The following is a 16,405-nucleotide window of genomic DNA, read 5'->3' on the forward strand; positions in this document are numbered from 1 at the left end:
GTAAAATAGTAAGCTACATTAATAGGGATATGGATTACAACAATGAAAGAAAGAACGACACACTATATTGAAGATTCAAAATTATACGACAATTCAATAGAAACCAATCTAATCAATCCAGCGTTACAAAAGAAAGAAGGTAAAGAATAGAAAGTTAATAAGTGAATTATTATACATTAGCACACGCACAAGGCCAGGCATATATAACAGCGTTAATTTGGCCCCAGGGTCCATTTTGGAGCCAATTGAAAAATTCAATTGTATGTATGTATGTATTTTTTGGTCTCTCTGCTTGACGTTACTTTACCCCACTAACTCGAATGAGATATTGTTCATCAAAATCGGATTAAAAATAGATAGACTCCTGCAAAAAAGGTGTTTTTATCTTAAAGAGGTGTTTTCAACAGCCCAACTATTTCCCTCTCTTTCTTTTGGTAAAAGGGTTTTTTTTCAATAAAAACTATTTTAAAGATTTAAATATTTTTTACCTACTGCGTCTTCTGATTGCTTGCCTGTTGGCGAATTTTTGTCCCTTTTACCTACTTAACAGTGTTTTGCAACAAAAGAAAGAGAGGGAAATAGTTGGGCTGGTGAAAACACCTCTTTAAGAAAAAAACACAAACACAGACCCCACAAAAAATATATATATTCTTGATCAGGATCAACAACCGAGTCGATCTAGCCATGTCCGTCTGTCCGTCCGTATGAACACCTAGATCTCGGAGACTATAAGAGCTAGAGCCACCAAATTTGGTATGCAGTCTCGTGTAGTATGTATAGTTATCGAGTTTGTTTCAAATTTTTGGCACGCCCCCTTTCGCCCCCAGAATTTACATAAATCTGATTTTCTTAAAAATGTATGTAAATGTAATGTATGTTCTTGTAAATGGTATGTAAGCTAGCTTAATAGACGCGCAGATATTGACTATTTAAAAATTTTGCCACGCCCATTTCCGCCCCCGAAAATTAAACAAAACTGATTTTCTCGAAAACTAACAAAGCTAAAGTCACCAAATTCAGTATGTATATTGGTTTAGTATGCGCGCAGAATATATATATATTTTAATATGTTGCTACGCCCACGTCCGCCTCCATAATTTAGAAAAAACCGACTGGCTCTTGCAATTTTTTGACCATCGCGATCAAATTTGGCAGACTAATAAATCTTATCTATTTCTATCAAACTACCAAATTGATTTGATTGAAATCGGACTAGAAACATACAAAATATACGTATGAACGTATTTTGCTACGCGATCCATAAAAACAGAATTGACCGTTGGCTAGTGGCGGCGCTAGAGTGCTCATGTGTTTGTAGAGTGAACGAGATAGCATATGGTATGAGGGCATGTTAAAACAATTTAATAGACATACATTTGTCTCACCTGATGTATGGTATACCCAAGTCGGCGAGACGACTTACTTACTTCATTTTCTTAATTTTTCCTAATTTTCTAACAATTTTCCCTAATTTTAAATAAGTTTTTTTTAATTAGTTCTTATTTTTTACCAATTTTTTTTTTTCTTGATTTGAAATTTTTTTTATAATTATAATGCTAATGAAAACACAATTTCATTGGCTCGCCAGTGTGGAATCCGCAATATGATGTTCACCAGCGTAGTATTGAATCGGTACAGAAGCAATTCCTTAAGTTTGTGTTACGCGGTCTTAATTGGAACCCGAGTCTTCGCCTACCTTCTTATTCTAGCAGACTTCTTCTTATTAATCTTTCTTCACTTTACAACCGTAGGCTCGCTTTTAGCATTCTCTTTCTCCATAAACTAGTCAACGGCGAAGTCATTTCTACTAATTTACTAGATACGCTATATTGTTGTGTTCCCTCACGTCGGACCAGAAACTTTTTTCCTATTCACCTTAGTAGATGTCTGACTAACTACTCTCTTCATGAACCTTTTCGTGTTCTTTGCCAATCTTTTAACAACCTTTCCCACCTAATTTCTCCTCATCTTTCTGTCACTTCTTTTCGCGCTATACTTTTTAATCATCTACAGCGAAACCAATAATAATATTCTGGACTTGGATTGGCTGCAACTCATCCCTGACCACATTGGCTGTGAATCGGGTCATAGCTGACTCCTTATGCAAATAAAACACCTCCACCGGGTCGGGGATGTTTAGTTGTGTATATAGCTAAGCTATCTTTGTCAATTAATTACTATCTGTCTTTAGCTTAAGCTTTTTCGTCGACTGCTGTGTTAGTTGACGTAAATAAATAAATAAATAAATAATTAATAACTAATAAACTTAATGATTTTTTAAAACAACTTATTCCTCAACGATTTATGAAATGAATCGTCGGTATCCTTATCACATGAAATCGTCTAATTGCATCTTAAAACCTGTGTTTAACGAAAGTTCGGTTTTCAAAGTGTTCAGTTCCGTCAGACCAGTATATGGGCATTTCCGCCTTATAGCTACGGACGTTCTTACATATTCGCTTTTTTAAATAATTTTTTTACTTTATTACTCTTCTCTTGTGTTGAACTTTATTTAACGTTCAAACTCATGAGAATGAGAAGAGAGAAACAAATTTTTTCTTATTTTGTTTTTTTCCCCCCTATTTATAGTTGAATACTATATTTGCTCCCAACTTTCCAACTTCTCTTGATCTCTTGATTTTTGGAACTTAAAAAAGTGGGCATAGAAATACCGATAATTTACAAATAATATGGGTTGCATTACAATCCCGACTTTTTATACCCTTGCAAAAAGGGTATATTAATTTTGGTCAAAAGTGTTAATCAGCACGACAAGGCGAGTTCGAATAGCCATGTCCGTCCGTCCGTCTGTCCGTCCGTCCGTCCGTCTGGATCAACGCAAACTCCTCGTAGATCGTTAGAGCTTCAGAGCTGAAATTTTGTATGTAGACTTGTATATACTGCAGGCGTTGTTTGCATTTTTGGATTCAGCCAGATCGGATCACTATATCACATAGCTCCCATACAAATGGCAAAGTCACGAACAGTGACTTTTCTCAATAACTTTGTTATTTTCTGAGCTATTGTCGTGAAATTTAACATTGATGAGTTAATTACCCATATAAACGATGACGGTAAGGATAGAGTTTTCAAAAAAGTTGCAAGGGTATACAAACTTTGACGCGGTCAAAGTTAGCGCCGGCCCTCTGGTTTTTTTAATTGATTGAAAACATTTGTTGCTAAACTTTTTACATTGTAAAAGCTTACCTACAAAAGATGGGTAATAAAGAAAAAAAAAGTTATTAAAAGTGCTCAAATAAATAAATACTGATTTTATCACTTTGCATTTGATTTGCTCATTACGGTAAACAAATATATGCTCAAAATACATAAAATATTTAAAATTAAACATTTTCTGCTACGAATTTTAAAAAAACTAAGAGTGAAACTCTTGGTTGACACTTTGGCGGAAATGCCAAAATTGGCGGAAATGCCGATATTAATGATTTGAAGTAATTTCAACTAATATTTTTCATATATCATATAATAATATGATGACCTTTTACTTGAATAACCTTGTTCAGCCGTCTGTGCATTGAGTCTACCTATTTCTCCAGAGTGGATTTGCTAATTTTTTCCCACTCTGCGACCACAGCTTTCTTGAGATGCACTTTGAGTCAAATTGGCCGATAAAATGCCCCAAATGTCCTCAATTGGATGAAGGTCTGGGCCTAAAGCTGGCCACTCTAAAAAATCAATATTATGTGACGAAAAATACTCGTTTATCGGAATAAAGCATATCTGCGACTTTCCGCCCATACCAGTAACCACACTTCTCCGAAATTGCGTTGTTGACGCGTTTGTCGTGGAAATCGATTATCTCGCCAATACTTGTGGCATTCATCTGGACCGTCTAAATTAAATTTTTGCTCGTCTGAAAAAAGTACATTTCGGAACTCGTGAGTCCCAAATTTGTATTTTTCGGCTTCGGTACACGCTCTCGCAAAGCATATGAAATAATCTTCAGAAATTATTTGGTTGACCCGTCTCCAGGACACGTCCAGATTTAGATGACTGGAAATATCGCATTTCATTTCATTCATTTTGGCAGCAACACGCCAAATTTCCCGTTTTACAGCGTTCTTGGTCGGTCGGCCGGTACTCTTCATTTTACCATAATTGGTAAAATTTTTGCAAAAGTTTGCTATGATGTTTTATGAAGATTCCCTCGGGAAGCAATTTCTGCAATTGTTTTTCCACTTTCCTTTATTTTTTAGAATCAAGCCACGCGTCTCAGCACTTTAAGCAAACCTCGGCACGCATACACATAGAGTTTACGATTGTGTATGTTGTAATAGAGATATAGACAAAAAACGTTATATATACGTATACTTTTTCCCATGAGGTATATAAGTTGAACGCGTTAGGCATCCCCAGCCTTTTGCTTGTTTGGAATCTCCAACATCTTTCTAAGCGTACCCAAATGTCCTCTTCAACTCTTAATTTTTCAAGACCATCCTAGTGACCACCTCTAGAGTACCTCGGGGTAGTCATTTGGGTCCATTGCTATTCACTTTTTTTATAAATGATCTTCCATTGGTAGTGATATATTCTTGTACGCGGATGATGTTATGCTTTTCCTCAGTTTAAAAGACATATCGTAATCTTGCCTGCTTTAATCCGATCTAAATGATCTTCAGAGTTGGTGTGAAACCAATCTATTAAACCTTAACGGCTCTAAATGTGAAGCTATGTCTTTTTATAGATGCACTCCATACTTATCTTAACTTTTTTTGTCGTCAATTTTACGCAGGACCTTTACCGGCTAGGCCAACGAGCTGCTTGAAGTCTTCTAGCCGTCTTACCTATAAGTCACCGAAGCTTTAGTTTAAAACGCGATTTATTAAACAAATATAGAATAGTGCGCAGAAATATTTCACAAAGCCTTAAACGACGGGGTATTCTAAAATACAATTTTGAATATGAGAAAATTCATCCAATTCGTATATTTGAAGCTTCCCTTGATCTTTTAATTTGTGGTGGAGAGTTTAGTGAAATTTGAGAGATCAAAAATCAGTTTATTGAAAAGATTCTCAACAAAGGATATGGGTAAAATAGTAAGCTACATTAATAGGGATATGGATTACAACAATGAAAGAAAGAACGACACACTATATTGAAGATTCAAAATTATACGACAATTCAATAGAAACCAATCTAATCAATCCAGCGTTACAAAAGAAAGAAGGTAAAGAATAGAAAGTTAATAAGTGAATTATTATACATTAGCACACGCACAAGGCCAGGCATATATAACAGCGTTAATTTGGCCCCAGGGTCCATTTTGGAGCCAATTGAAAAATTCAATTGTATGTATGTATGTATTTTTTGGTCTCTCTGCTTGACGTTACTTTACCCCACTAACTCGAATGAGATATTGTTCATCAAAATCGGATTAAAAATAGATAGACTCCTGCAAAAAAGGTGTTTTTATCTTAAAGAGGTGTTTTCAACAGCCCAACTATTTCCCTCTCTTTCTTTTGGTAAAAGGGTTTTTTTTCAATAAAAACTATTTTAAAGATTTAAATATTTTTTACCTACTGCGTCTTCTGATTGCTTGCCTGTTGGCGAATTTTTGTCCCTTTTACCTACTTAACAGTGTTTTGCAACAAAAGAAAGAGAGGGAAATAGTTGGGCTGGTGAAAACACCTCTTTAAGAAAAAAACACAAACACAGACCCCACAAAAAATATATATATTCTTGATCAGGATCAACAACCGAGTCGATCTAGCCATGTCCGTCTGTCCGTCCGTATGAACACCTAGATCTCGGAGACTATAAGAGCTAGAGCCACCAAATTTGGTATGCAGTCTCGTGTAGTATGTATAGTTATCGAGTTTGTTTCAAATTTTTGGCACGCCCCCTTTCGCCCCCAGAATTTACATAAATCTGATTTTCTTAAAAATGTATGTAAATGTAATGTATGTTCTTGTAAATGGTATGTAAGCTAGCTTAATAGACGCGCAGATATTGACTATTTAAAAATTTTGCCACGCCCATTTCCGCCCCCGAAAATTAAACAAAACTGATTTTCTCGAAAACTAACAAAGCTAAAGTCACCAAATTCAGTATGTATATTGGTTTAGTATGCGCGCAGAATATATATATATTTTAATATGTTGCTACGCCCACGTCCGCCTCCATAATTTAGAAAAAACCGACTGGCTCTTGCAATTTTTTGACCATCGCGATCAAATTTGGCAGACTAATAAATCTTATCTATTTCTATCAAACTACCAAATTGATTTGATTGAAATCGGACTAGAAACATACAAAATATACGTATGAACGTATTTTGCTACGCGATCCATAAAAACAGAATTGACCGTTGGCTAGTGGCGGCGCTAGAGTGCTCATGTGTTTGTAGAGTGAACGAGATAGCATATGGTATGAGGGCATGTTAAAACAATTTAATAGACATACATTTGTCTCACCTGATGTATGGTATACCCAAGTCGGCGAGACGACTTACTTACTTCATTTTCTTAATTTTTCCTAATTTTCTAACAATTTTCCCTAATTTTAAATAAGTTTTTTTTAATTAGTTCTTATTTTTTACCAATTTTTTTTTTTCTTGATTTGAAATTTTTTTTATAATTATAATGCTAATGAAAACACAATTTCATTGGCATTATTCAATGCCAAACGACAATTTTTCATTACTTTTCATCTATATATATAAAAATGAAACCCGTTTTCCTTGGTCACGGCATCACGCGTGAATGTCTGGACCGATTTCACTAATTCTTTTTTTGTTGTATTTGTTATTATTAGGAGAAGGTTCTTACGAAAAAAAAAAAGAGGGCGTCTAACGGTTAGACACGATAGAAGTGAAACCTTCCGTAAAACAAACTGAGAGAGAATGAGACGAAAGCAGCATTAGGAGCGGGATAATTATAGGTTCCTTCTGTGCGTTACGAACATCTGACCAATTTTACAATACCCTCTGCAAGGGTATAAAAAGTAAATAAAAATGTATCACAAAAAAATATATAAATATATAAAAAGCATTATGAATAAAAAGCATTATGAAAAACTTCGACCAAGCTGGGAGTCGAACCCCGGCCGCCCGATCGCCAAGCGAGCTCACTAACTACAGAACTCGACGGCAATTTACAAAGTGTCGACGTGGCTTTGCATGACCCAGCTGTTGATTATGGCTCCAGCCGCTATGTCGTCATTGGCCAGAAGAGTCATGTCTGCACTTACTCTCAGGCTCTGAAGTTCAATAATGAAACGGAAGGAATGTATTGTGCTGGTAGCAAAATCAAATTACCTCAACTTGAAGCACCACCAGAGCCACTGTGAACTCTACTTTCCGGATCCACTACACTGAATCGAATCATTTCCTATCAAACATTAGGAAATATAATTCCTGCTTCCAAATGACGTCTTTTGGTGTGGAAATTGTAGCTGCCCAATTCATGCCAACTTTCAAAGTCAAAGGGCAAATCTATCACAAAGCTGGCGCCCTGCTCGCCTTCCCAGATACTGAACATAAATTTCTTCAAATGTACTTTATCGGTGATGATAGAGACGAAGCCAATGCACGATCTAGAATATATACCTCCGTAAGCAGGTCCATCATTTTGCAGCTACAGGAGCTTCTCCACAATCGAAGCAATTGAATGCGTTTGGTCAAAATAGAAATAGTGGAGGTGGGGGCAAACTGGGAAAAGATTCCTAATCAGGCGGGGGCACAGTGAAGCATGGCATGGTTTCTAACATACATACATACTTACAATAAGTAAGCTATTTTTGGTCTACACTAGAAATTACTTGAAAATTATCCTGAAAATTATCCTTCCCATCAACACTGATTTAATTATGGCATAAATACAAAGATCATATGGCGGAAGATATATTGCATCAGATGCGTCTTAGAACATCAAATGCAGATTTACAAATGAACGAAGAAATTCACAATGAAACGTTAATTTTAATTGAGGACATGTGCTTGATGCTTACCAACCAAGTATTAATACAAATAGGAATGATAGCACCCAATCGTCCAATGCACAACTCATTTGATCAAGAATTGAAACGCGAAGCCCAATACGATTCCGAAACATTACGAGAAATGGTTGATAGAACAGTACCCCTTTTGAATCAACAACAAAAATATGCCTACGATACGCTCATGAAAGTAGTGAACGATGGTACTGGCGGATTTTATTTTTTAGATGCTTCTGGTGGAACTGGAAAAACGTTTCTGTTATCATTGATTTTGGCCACGATTCGATCGCTTCATCAGGCTACGTTGTTGGAAGGCGGTCGAACAGCTCATTCAGCTCTAAAGTTGCCGTTGAACCTACAAATAAATGAAACTCCAACTTGCAACCTTTCGATGAATTCTGCCATCGGCAAAGTGCTGCAGCAAACCAGATTGATCATTTGTGATGAATGCACGATGGCACACAAAAAATCTTTAGAGGCATTAGATCGCTCAATGCAAGATTTACGAAATAACAGAAACCGGTTTGGTGGTGCAATGATGCTATTGGCAGGTGATTTTCGACAAATATTGCCAGTTGTTTCACGCTCAACGCCAGCTGTTGAACTAAATGCATGTTTGAAGTCGTCCATTTTATGGAAATACATTAAAACACTTAAATTGAGTATGAGACAGAGTCGAATTGCAGGAAGACCAGTCTGGAGAAGTGTTTTCCAAACAACTGCTCGATATTGTTAATGGTAATATTGATGTTGACATCATCGGGATACATTACATTCCCTACCAATTTTTTTAGCTTTTGTGAATCAAAGACCGAACTCATGGAGATGGTTTTCCTAAACATAGCTCAAAATTACGTAAATCACAATTGGTTAAGCGAACGTGTTATATTGGCCGCAAAAAATGTTGATTTGAACGAAATGAATTTTCAGATTCAAGAGAAAATAGCTGGCGAATTGAAGAATTACAAATCAGTTGATTCCGTTACTACTGATGATGATGTTGCCAATTATCCAACAGAATTTTTTAATTCGCTGGAATTACCCAGCTTACCACCTCATAATCTGCAAGCAAAAATCGGATCAGTAATTATTATGTTACGCAACATAAACCAGCCACGTCTGTGTAATGGCACCCGGCTTGCGGTGAAGAAATTATTATACAATGTCATCGAAGCAACAATTTTAAAAGAGAAGTACAACGGCGAAGATGTTTTAATCCCACGCATCCCTATGATACCGAACGACATGCCATTCAGCTTTAAGCGTTTACAGTTTACAGTGCGGCTAGCGTATGCAATGTCAATAAATAAATCGCAAGGGCACTCGCTAAGTGTATGTGGCATCAACCTACAAAATCCATGTTTTTCACATCGCCAATTATATCCTCTGTTGTCGGAAAACCAACAACATTATCTATTTACGCGCCAGAACATAAAACTAAAAATATAGTTTATCAAAAAGCATTAAAGTAGAGAGAAGCTGTGAAGAGTACAGAGCTTAGTGTTTAAATGAATCCTAAGAAATAAACACTATTATGAAAATATAAATTTTTTGTTTTTTATTTCATTAAAAATTCATTTTCAGGTATAGCGAGACCAGGGATTTATGGATTCATTTTTATATGGAGGATTCAGTTCAAATTGAATAGGTACTTATACCTAAGATAGGTCATCTATACAAAATAAAGTAGTGCATCATTGCAACGCTTAGGCGGTACGAAGTTCGCCGGGTCAGCTAGTTATTGCATAAAACGAAAGATATAAAACTGAATTATCCTGACGAGCTGATTAAATTTTAGATTGTTTGGTCGATTATTTGGAATTCCTAAATTCTGGAAAATACATAAATACTCAGCGAAAAACGGAGAGTGGCGTGTGGACACCAAAACAGCAATAAAGTCCTTGCTAGCAGGTAAAACCAGTCACACGCAGCCAAAAGACTACAGGCCTACATAAGCCTAATAGGGAGGACGCTAGTAATCATTTAAACGCCCATACCAATGGAAGATTGGTAGAAGCCGCTCTGCAGACGGTGCAACCGTGGAGAAAGCGCTTTACCAAAAGAAATACGTGTTAGGAGGAATCGTGGATATCTCCGGCGCCTTTATCAACGTTTCGACAGATGCCATTCTCATTTTGTGTTTTAGATCCATACCTTGCTAAAATGCAGGAAGGTGCAAGCTGAATGAAGACCAACGTCAATTTTTAAAGAGGCACATACACATTGCGACAATATACGAGAAGCAAACGCGATCATATCGGACTCCTGAAAGTGGTTGATCATTTATCCAAGCGATATTGGCTACAACCCATTAAAGTATTTAACAGCAAGGTGATTCAAGAGTATCTTCAGGATAATATCTTCTTTCGATACGGAGTTCCCGAGGTATTGTTTTGCGACCGAAAAAGTCAAGGTAAACGGTCTTTTCAATAATTTGTTAAACAAAACAAATTTTGTTGTATTTTCGATGCAGAATGGTGCGGTGTGTAACAATGGGACATTCGATTTTCATACCGTTTACCTTTGGAAAAATGATATATTTATTTTGGTCAAAAGTATGCGCATCGACGAAACGGATTCATAGAGCCTAAACTGTTAAAGCTACAGATCTAAAATTTTTTTTGCATGTGAGCTTCTATAGTCTGCACAGGGTGTATATCTGCGTTGCCCTGCAAAAAAGTTGTTTTTGTTTTAAAAAGGCCTCCCTCTCCAAACTCGACCCTGGGGCAAAATTGACAATTTATTTATGCAGTTCATCTTAGTTTTACTACACATATAACTTTTTCTAAGAGTATAAAGGCGTACAATCAATTTTACAAATTTTTTAAAATGTGTCTCTTTTTAGCCGGGTCCGAATTTTGGGACTTTTTATCAAACTTAATTTAAAAAAAAAGTAAACAAAAATTTTTTTTGACGCCACTGTACATGCTCAAAAGACTTTTTCAATGTTCATTCAGTTGAAAAAAGTCAGGAAATGAGCAGAGCAAACTAAATCGAAACTGCTCGTCGATTGAGTGCGAGCTTAATTATTAAACAAACGGAGCAATTGGAATTGTCAAGCTATGAAAGTCTCGCCAACTTCAGTTTCAATTCTTTGCACATGTCTCATAGCATTTGCTATCTCGCTCACTCTTACCAACACACGCCGCCACTAGCCTACGCCCAACTCCGGCCCTATGAACCGCATACTAAAACCGTTCATACGTATTTCCTATGTTTTTTCTTCTGATTGGTGTGCTTAATTTAATTTCAATAGGCTAAAAATTGCTAAAGCCAATGAGTTTTTTCTAAATTATGGAGGCGGAAGTGGGCGTGGCAAAAATGTAAAATAATCATAATCTGCGCGCATACTAAACCAGTCGAAAAGTACCAAATTTAGTGACTTTAACTTTGGTAGTTTTCGGGAAAGTCAGTTTCATTTAATTGCCGGGGTGGAAGTAGGCGGTTCAAAGTTTTTAAACAAACAATAAACTAAACTTGGTGACTCTAGCTGGTATAGACTCCGAGATCTAGGTGCTAATACAGACAGACGGCTCGGCTGTTGATGCTGATCAAACATATATATACTTAATGGGTCGGAAAAGCTTCCTTATGCCTGTTACGTACATTTTGGAACCTAAAAATATGTTTTCATCTGTTATCTATTTTAGTATTGAATATATGGTCTTTTTTAACATTGCATTCGGGGAAAAGAGCATGCCCTACAAATTAATTGTATGAACTCGTCTCGTCGTGCTGATATATACACTTTACATGGTGGAAGATTCTTCCTTCTATGAGATGCCCACTTCTGACCAAAACTAAAATAACATATTTGCGATAATATAAATCTGTGGTAGGCACGGCACATTCCCCGCCCTGGGCCCAAGCATAGCTGTCTCACATACACAGTAAACCAACATTTTTTAAGTGTATTTTTGACATGTTGACTTTTTTTCTTAAACAATTACATTTTTTCTCACAAGCAGTCAGTGCTCAGCCCAAGCAATGGGCCGTGTTGACCACAGCTGTAAACGCTTGTGTAGATCAGGCAACAACACTTTATAAAACAACAACGATTGTCAAGAAAACAAAAATCAGTTAACATGTCAAAACTAAACTTTAAAATATGGTAAATAGTGAATGAATAGTATATACTATTCAATTTAATTCATTTATAATCGGTACCATACAATAGTGACGATTATGGATAATACATGTAGGCACAGAAAAACAAAAGAAGTTGTCAATGTACATATGTGTGCGCTTTACGCTATACATAATATAAAGTGAAAATATTTAGCCTCAATAGACAATAGGATGTGTTGCCTTCGAAATAACCTTATTTTGGAAGATTGACCTCGAGCCGGCTTAAATGCAACGTTTGACCAAAAGAATAAAAGAGAAATCATACCCGGGACCGTTTTTTCGTGTACAAAGCAAAATAAAAAACCTTAGTTTTGAAAACACATAACGAATTGAAATGCCAAACCCGTCTTTTGTTGTTTTATAATCAAAATGTAGTACCAGTATGAAGTATGTGAAGTGCATATTTTCGACACAAAATTGGATGTACCAACATAGTCCTGAAAGTAACATTTAACACTTCTAACGAAAGGGGATCGTTACATTTTATGTATTTTCAGAATTTGCAAAATTATTATGTACCTCCTTTGTGAAACTGGCCTCTGGATCTCCTAGTTCGTGTAAATACATACAGTCGCTTTTAGGACATGTTTGGTTTTTCATGAAGTGGCTACAATACTTGGTCGTGCCGAGACTTGTCTTAATAAGACGCCCGTCTATCATAATATTATTCACACTTTGGATAGCCCTTAACGCATCTGCGTTATTAAGATAAGTGACATAAGCTGACGCAGATGGACCCTATAATAAAAAAATTCGTTTTTTTTCTTTAGCAATGAATAATATAGAAGTCTCTTACCTGCACTCCAGCATAAGTAGTACTTGGATTAATAACTACCTTATGAATTTTTCCATACTTTCCAAAATACTCATGTTTCTTCAATATCTACAACCAAAACTTATTAGTTCTTAATTTGAATTTCAATAAGTTAATTAAGCTCTTACATCTGCATCAGCAAGTCTTGGTGGTAGGCCAACAACAAATACCAAATTCTTTTGAACCACACGAACATTGGCTAAATGTTTTCGATTTTCAGTTATCTTTTGCTTCCTTTGTTGGTCCCTTTGACGTTTTTGGGACTTGAAGGCGATCATCTAAATTGCAAAATTTTTATTTTAATAACATAGTTTGAAACATGTGGAAATACATCTGACATACTTCTTCTTGAGATAATGGTTTAAAGTCTGCCGGATTTTCCGGATATTCTTTTCGACACGCAGGACACAACTTGTTTTCATCTGTACGGATTCTGTGCCAGCAGAATCTACAAATCTGCACGAAAGTATAGAAATTAATGCGCTTATAAATTGATTGCAAACACTCATTGACCTCACCTGGTAGCCACAAGTGCACGGAAAGAATGTTAGGTCATCTACTTCAAAAGGTTCCATACACAAGGGACACTCGACAGCATCATCATTACTGGGGCTTGGCAAACCGTTCATTGTTTGTTATTCGAATTCTTCCGTAATCAGAATATTTTGTCTTTAAATATGATGTTCGATAGAAAAACAAAAGCTGTAAAAAAATATATAAATACATACATTTGTATTTTTAAATATTTATTATAATAATTTTTCTAAATTTTGGTCACGTTTGTATCGCAGACAATGGGACCTATCCGCCCCATACAGTATATACAGTTTGTCAAGTAATTCTTCGCAAAATGAAAAAAGTCACACAAATTCATTTATCAACCTATAACCAACCAAAGTTTATACTAGACATCTGCTTGGCTCCATTCACTCACTACGCAAAATTGAGAACATTCGAATGAAATAGAATTGAGTGAGTGAGAAGCCCACAATGAATGAATGTGTATAGAGAAGTGGTATATTTTGGCACTCATGCAAAGCGAATGAGTGAGAATGAGACATGCTGAAAACAGTCGAATCACTCGGGTATCACAGAACATACATTGTATTTCGTGTATTTATTTCGTGTGAAGTGTCGAAGTTTCGCTCTTTTTTGTTTTCTTTAAGTTCTACTCCTTATTTTCTATGCTTTAGGTTATCCAATATTGCGTTTTCTTCAAGTTCTACTTTTTGCTTTGTGCTTAATTTCGTTTTTCTGCAGAGCAAAAGAACAACAACAACCGTTTTGACATTCGAATACATTCGAACCCTATGCTCTCATTTTCGCTTGTTCTCACTCGTACTCATTGCTTCAACATTGTGCGTCCGAGTGCTTTGCGAAATCACTCACTCGTTCATACTCATTCCGCTTTGTACCCATATTCACCCAACTCAATTTTGCTGTTGTACATTCGAATGTCACTTTGATGCAACTCATGCAGATGTCTATTATATACCCTTGCAGTCATTGGAAATAATATTTGTACATTTTGAAATTTCTTTACCTTTAAGAGAGTTAGCGACAAACCTTAAAAATGATTGCCAGAAATCCGTAAGCCATGAAACCAAACCAAAAGGTAAGTTGCATAAATACTAGACCCAATTTTTTTCTTAATTTTTCCTAATTTTCCTATTTTTTTCTAATTTTTTGGTTAATTTTTTCAAATTTCCCTTATTGTTGTTAATTTTTTGATAATTTTCCTAATTTTTTTTCTTAATTTTTCACAATTTTTATACCATACACCCATAGGGTGAAATGGTATATTAAAGTCGCCAAAATGTATGTAACAGGCAGAAGGAAGCATCTCCGACCCCACAAAGTATATATACTCTTGATCAGGATCAACAACCGAGTCGATCTAGCCATGTCCGTCTGTCCGTCCGTCCGTCCGTTCGTATGAACACCTAGATCTCGGAGACTATAAGAGCTAGATCCACCAAATTTGGTATGCAGTCTCGTGTAGTATGTACAGTTATCGAGTTTGTTTCAAATTTTTGGCACGCCCCCTTTCGCCCCCAGAATTTACATAAATCTGATTTTCTTAAAAACTATGAAAGCTACCCACATTAAATTTGGTATGTAAGCTAGCTTAATAGACGCGCAGATATTGACTATTTAAAAATTTTGCCACGCCCATTTCCGCCCCCGAAAATTAAACAAAACTGATTTTCTCGAAAACTAACAAAGCTAAAGTCACCAAATTCAGGATGTATATTGGTTTAGTATGCGCGCAGAATATATATATATTTTAATATGTTGCTACGCCCACGTCCGCCTCCATAATTTAGAAAAAACCGACTGGCTCTTGCAATTTATTGACCATCGCGATCAAATTTGGCAGACTAATAAATCTTATCTATTTCTATCAAACTACCAAATTGATTTGATTGAAATCGGACTAGAAACATACAAAATATACGTATGAACGTATTTTGCTACGCGATCCATAAAAACAGAATTGACCGTTGGCTAGTGGCGGTGCTAGAGTGCTCATGTGTTTGTAGAGTGAACGAGATAGCATATGGTATGAGGGCATGTTAAAACAATTTAATAGACATACATTTGTCTCACCTGATGTATGGTATACCCAAGTCGGCGAGACGACTTACTTACTTCATTTTCTTAATTTTTCCTAATTTTCTAACAATTTTCCCTAATTTTAAATAAGTTTTTTTTAATTAGTTCTTATTTTTTACCAATTTTATTTTTTCTTGATTTGAAATTTTTTTTATAATTATAATGCTAATGAAAACACAATTTCATTGGCATTATTCAATGCCAAACGACAATTTTTCATTACTTTTCATCTATATATATAAAAATGAAACCCGTTTTCCTTGGTCACGGCATCACGCGTGAATGTCTGGACCGATTTCACTAATTCTTTTTTTGTTGTATTTGTTATTATTAGGAGAAGGTTCTTACGAAAAAAAAATATTAAGAAAATCTTTGCGAGCGCGAAAAAGATGGGTTTTTACAACGGCTTTCCGTGTATCGACCGCATTCCTGTTTTAGTTACAAACGAAAAGTTACTAACGAAATAATGCCTCCTAAAAAAGCGAATTTGGGTCGTCGTACTCACAACGTAGAAAGAATCAGAAGCAATGTTTCGAATAGGACTGAAAAAGAGCGAGAATTGGTACTGGAAGCGGAGCGGCTAAGGCAAAGCAGAGGATTCTTATTGGAAGCGGCCGAAAGGCGTGCAGCCAGGCTTGAGCATAAGCGTTTGCGAGCCCGAGAGTCGCGGTTTGCATCAATTCAATTGCTTCGCTTGGAAAGAAGTAAACTGCATAGGGGAAGGGTAGCAGAATCCCGCGCACAGATAAGACTAGATCGACATGAGCAATACCATCGTATTGCATTTTGATATGACCCAGCTGTTGATTATGGCACAAACCGCTATGTCGTCATTGGCCAGCAGAGTCATGTCTGCACTTACTCTCAGGCTCTGAAGTTCAATAATGAAAC

The 16,405-nt window shown here is 36.2% G+C and overlaps 1 protein-coding gene across 1 annotated transcript in view; it reads right to left on the reverse strand.

The window, feature by feature from the left end:
* LOC6653196 (putative general negative regulator of transcription C16C9.04c) overlaps positions 1-16,405 on the reverse strand; it is a 101,994-nt gene that overhangs the window by 65,054 nt on the left and 20,535 nt on the right. Inside the window, exons 2-6 of the mRNA XM_047009682.1 lie at positions 13,417-13,600; positions 13,241-13,354; positions 13,027-13,176; positions 12,881-12,967; positions 12,604-12,822 (exon numbers count right to left, since the gene is read on the reverse strand). Of these exons, the coding sequence (XP_046865638.1) occupies positions 12,604-12,822; positions 12,881-12,967; positions 13,027-13,176; positions 13,241-13,354; positions 13,417-13,527 (681 nt within the window). The 5' untranslated portion in view covers positions 13,528-13,600. The remainder of the gene's footprint in view (positions 1-12,603; positions 12,823-12,880; positions 12,968-13,026; positions 13,177-13,240; positions 13,355-13,416; positions 13,601-16,405) is intronic.

This window comes from Drosophila willistoni (assembly GCF_018902025.1).
Source record: "Drosophila willistoni isolate 14030-0811.24 chromosome 2L unlocalized genomic scaffold, UCI_dwil_1.1 Seg168, whole genome shotgun sequence".
Classification (NCBI taxonomy): Eukaryota; Metazoa; Arthropoda; class Insecta; order Diptera; family Drosophilidae; genus Drosophila; species Drosophila willistoni.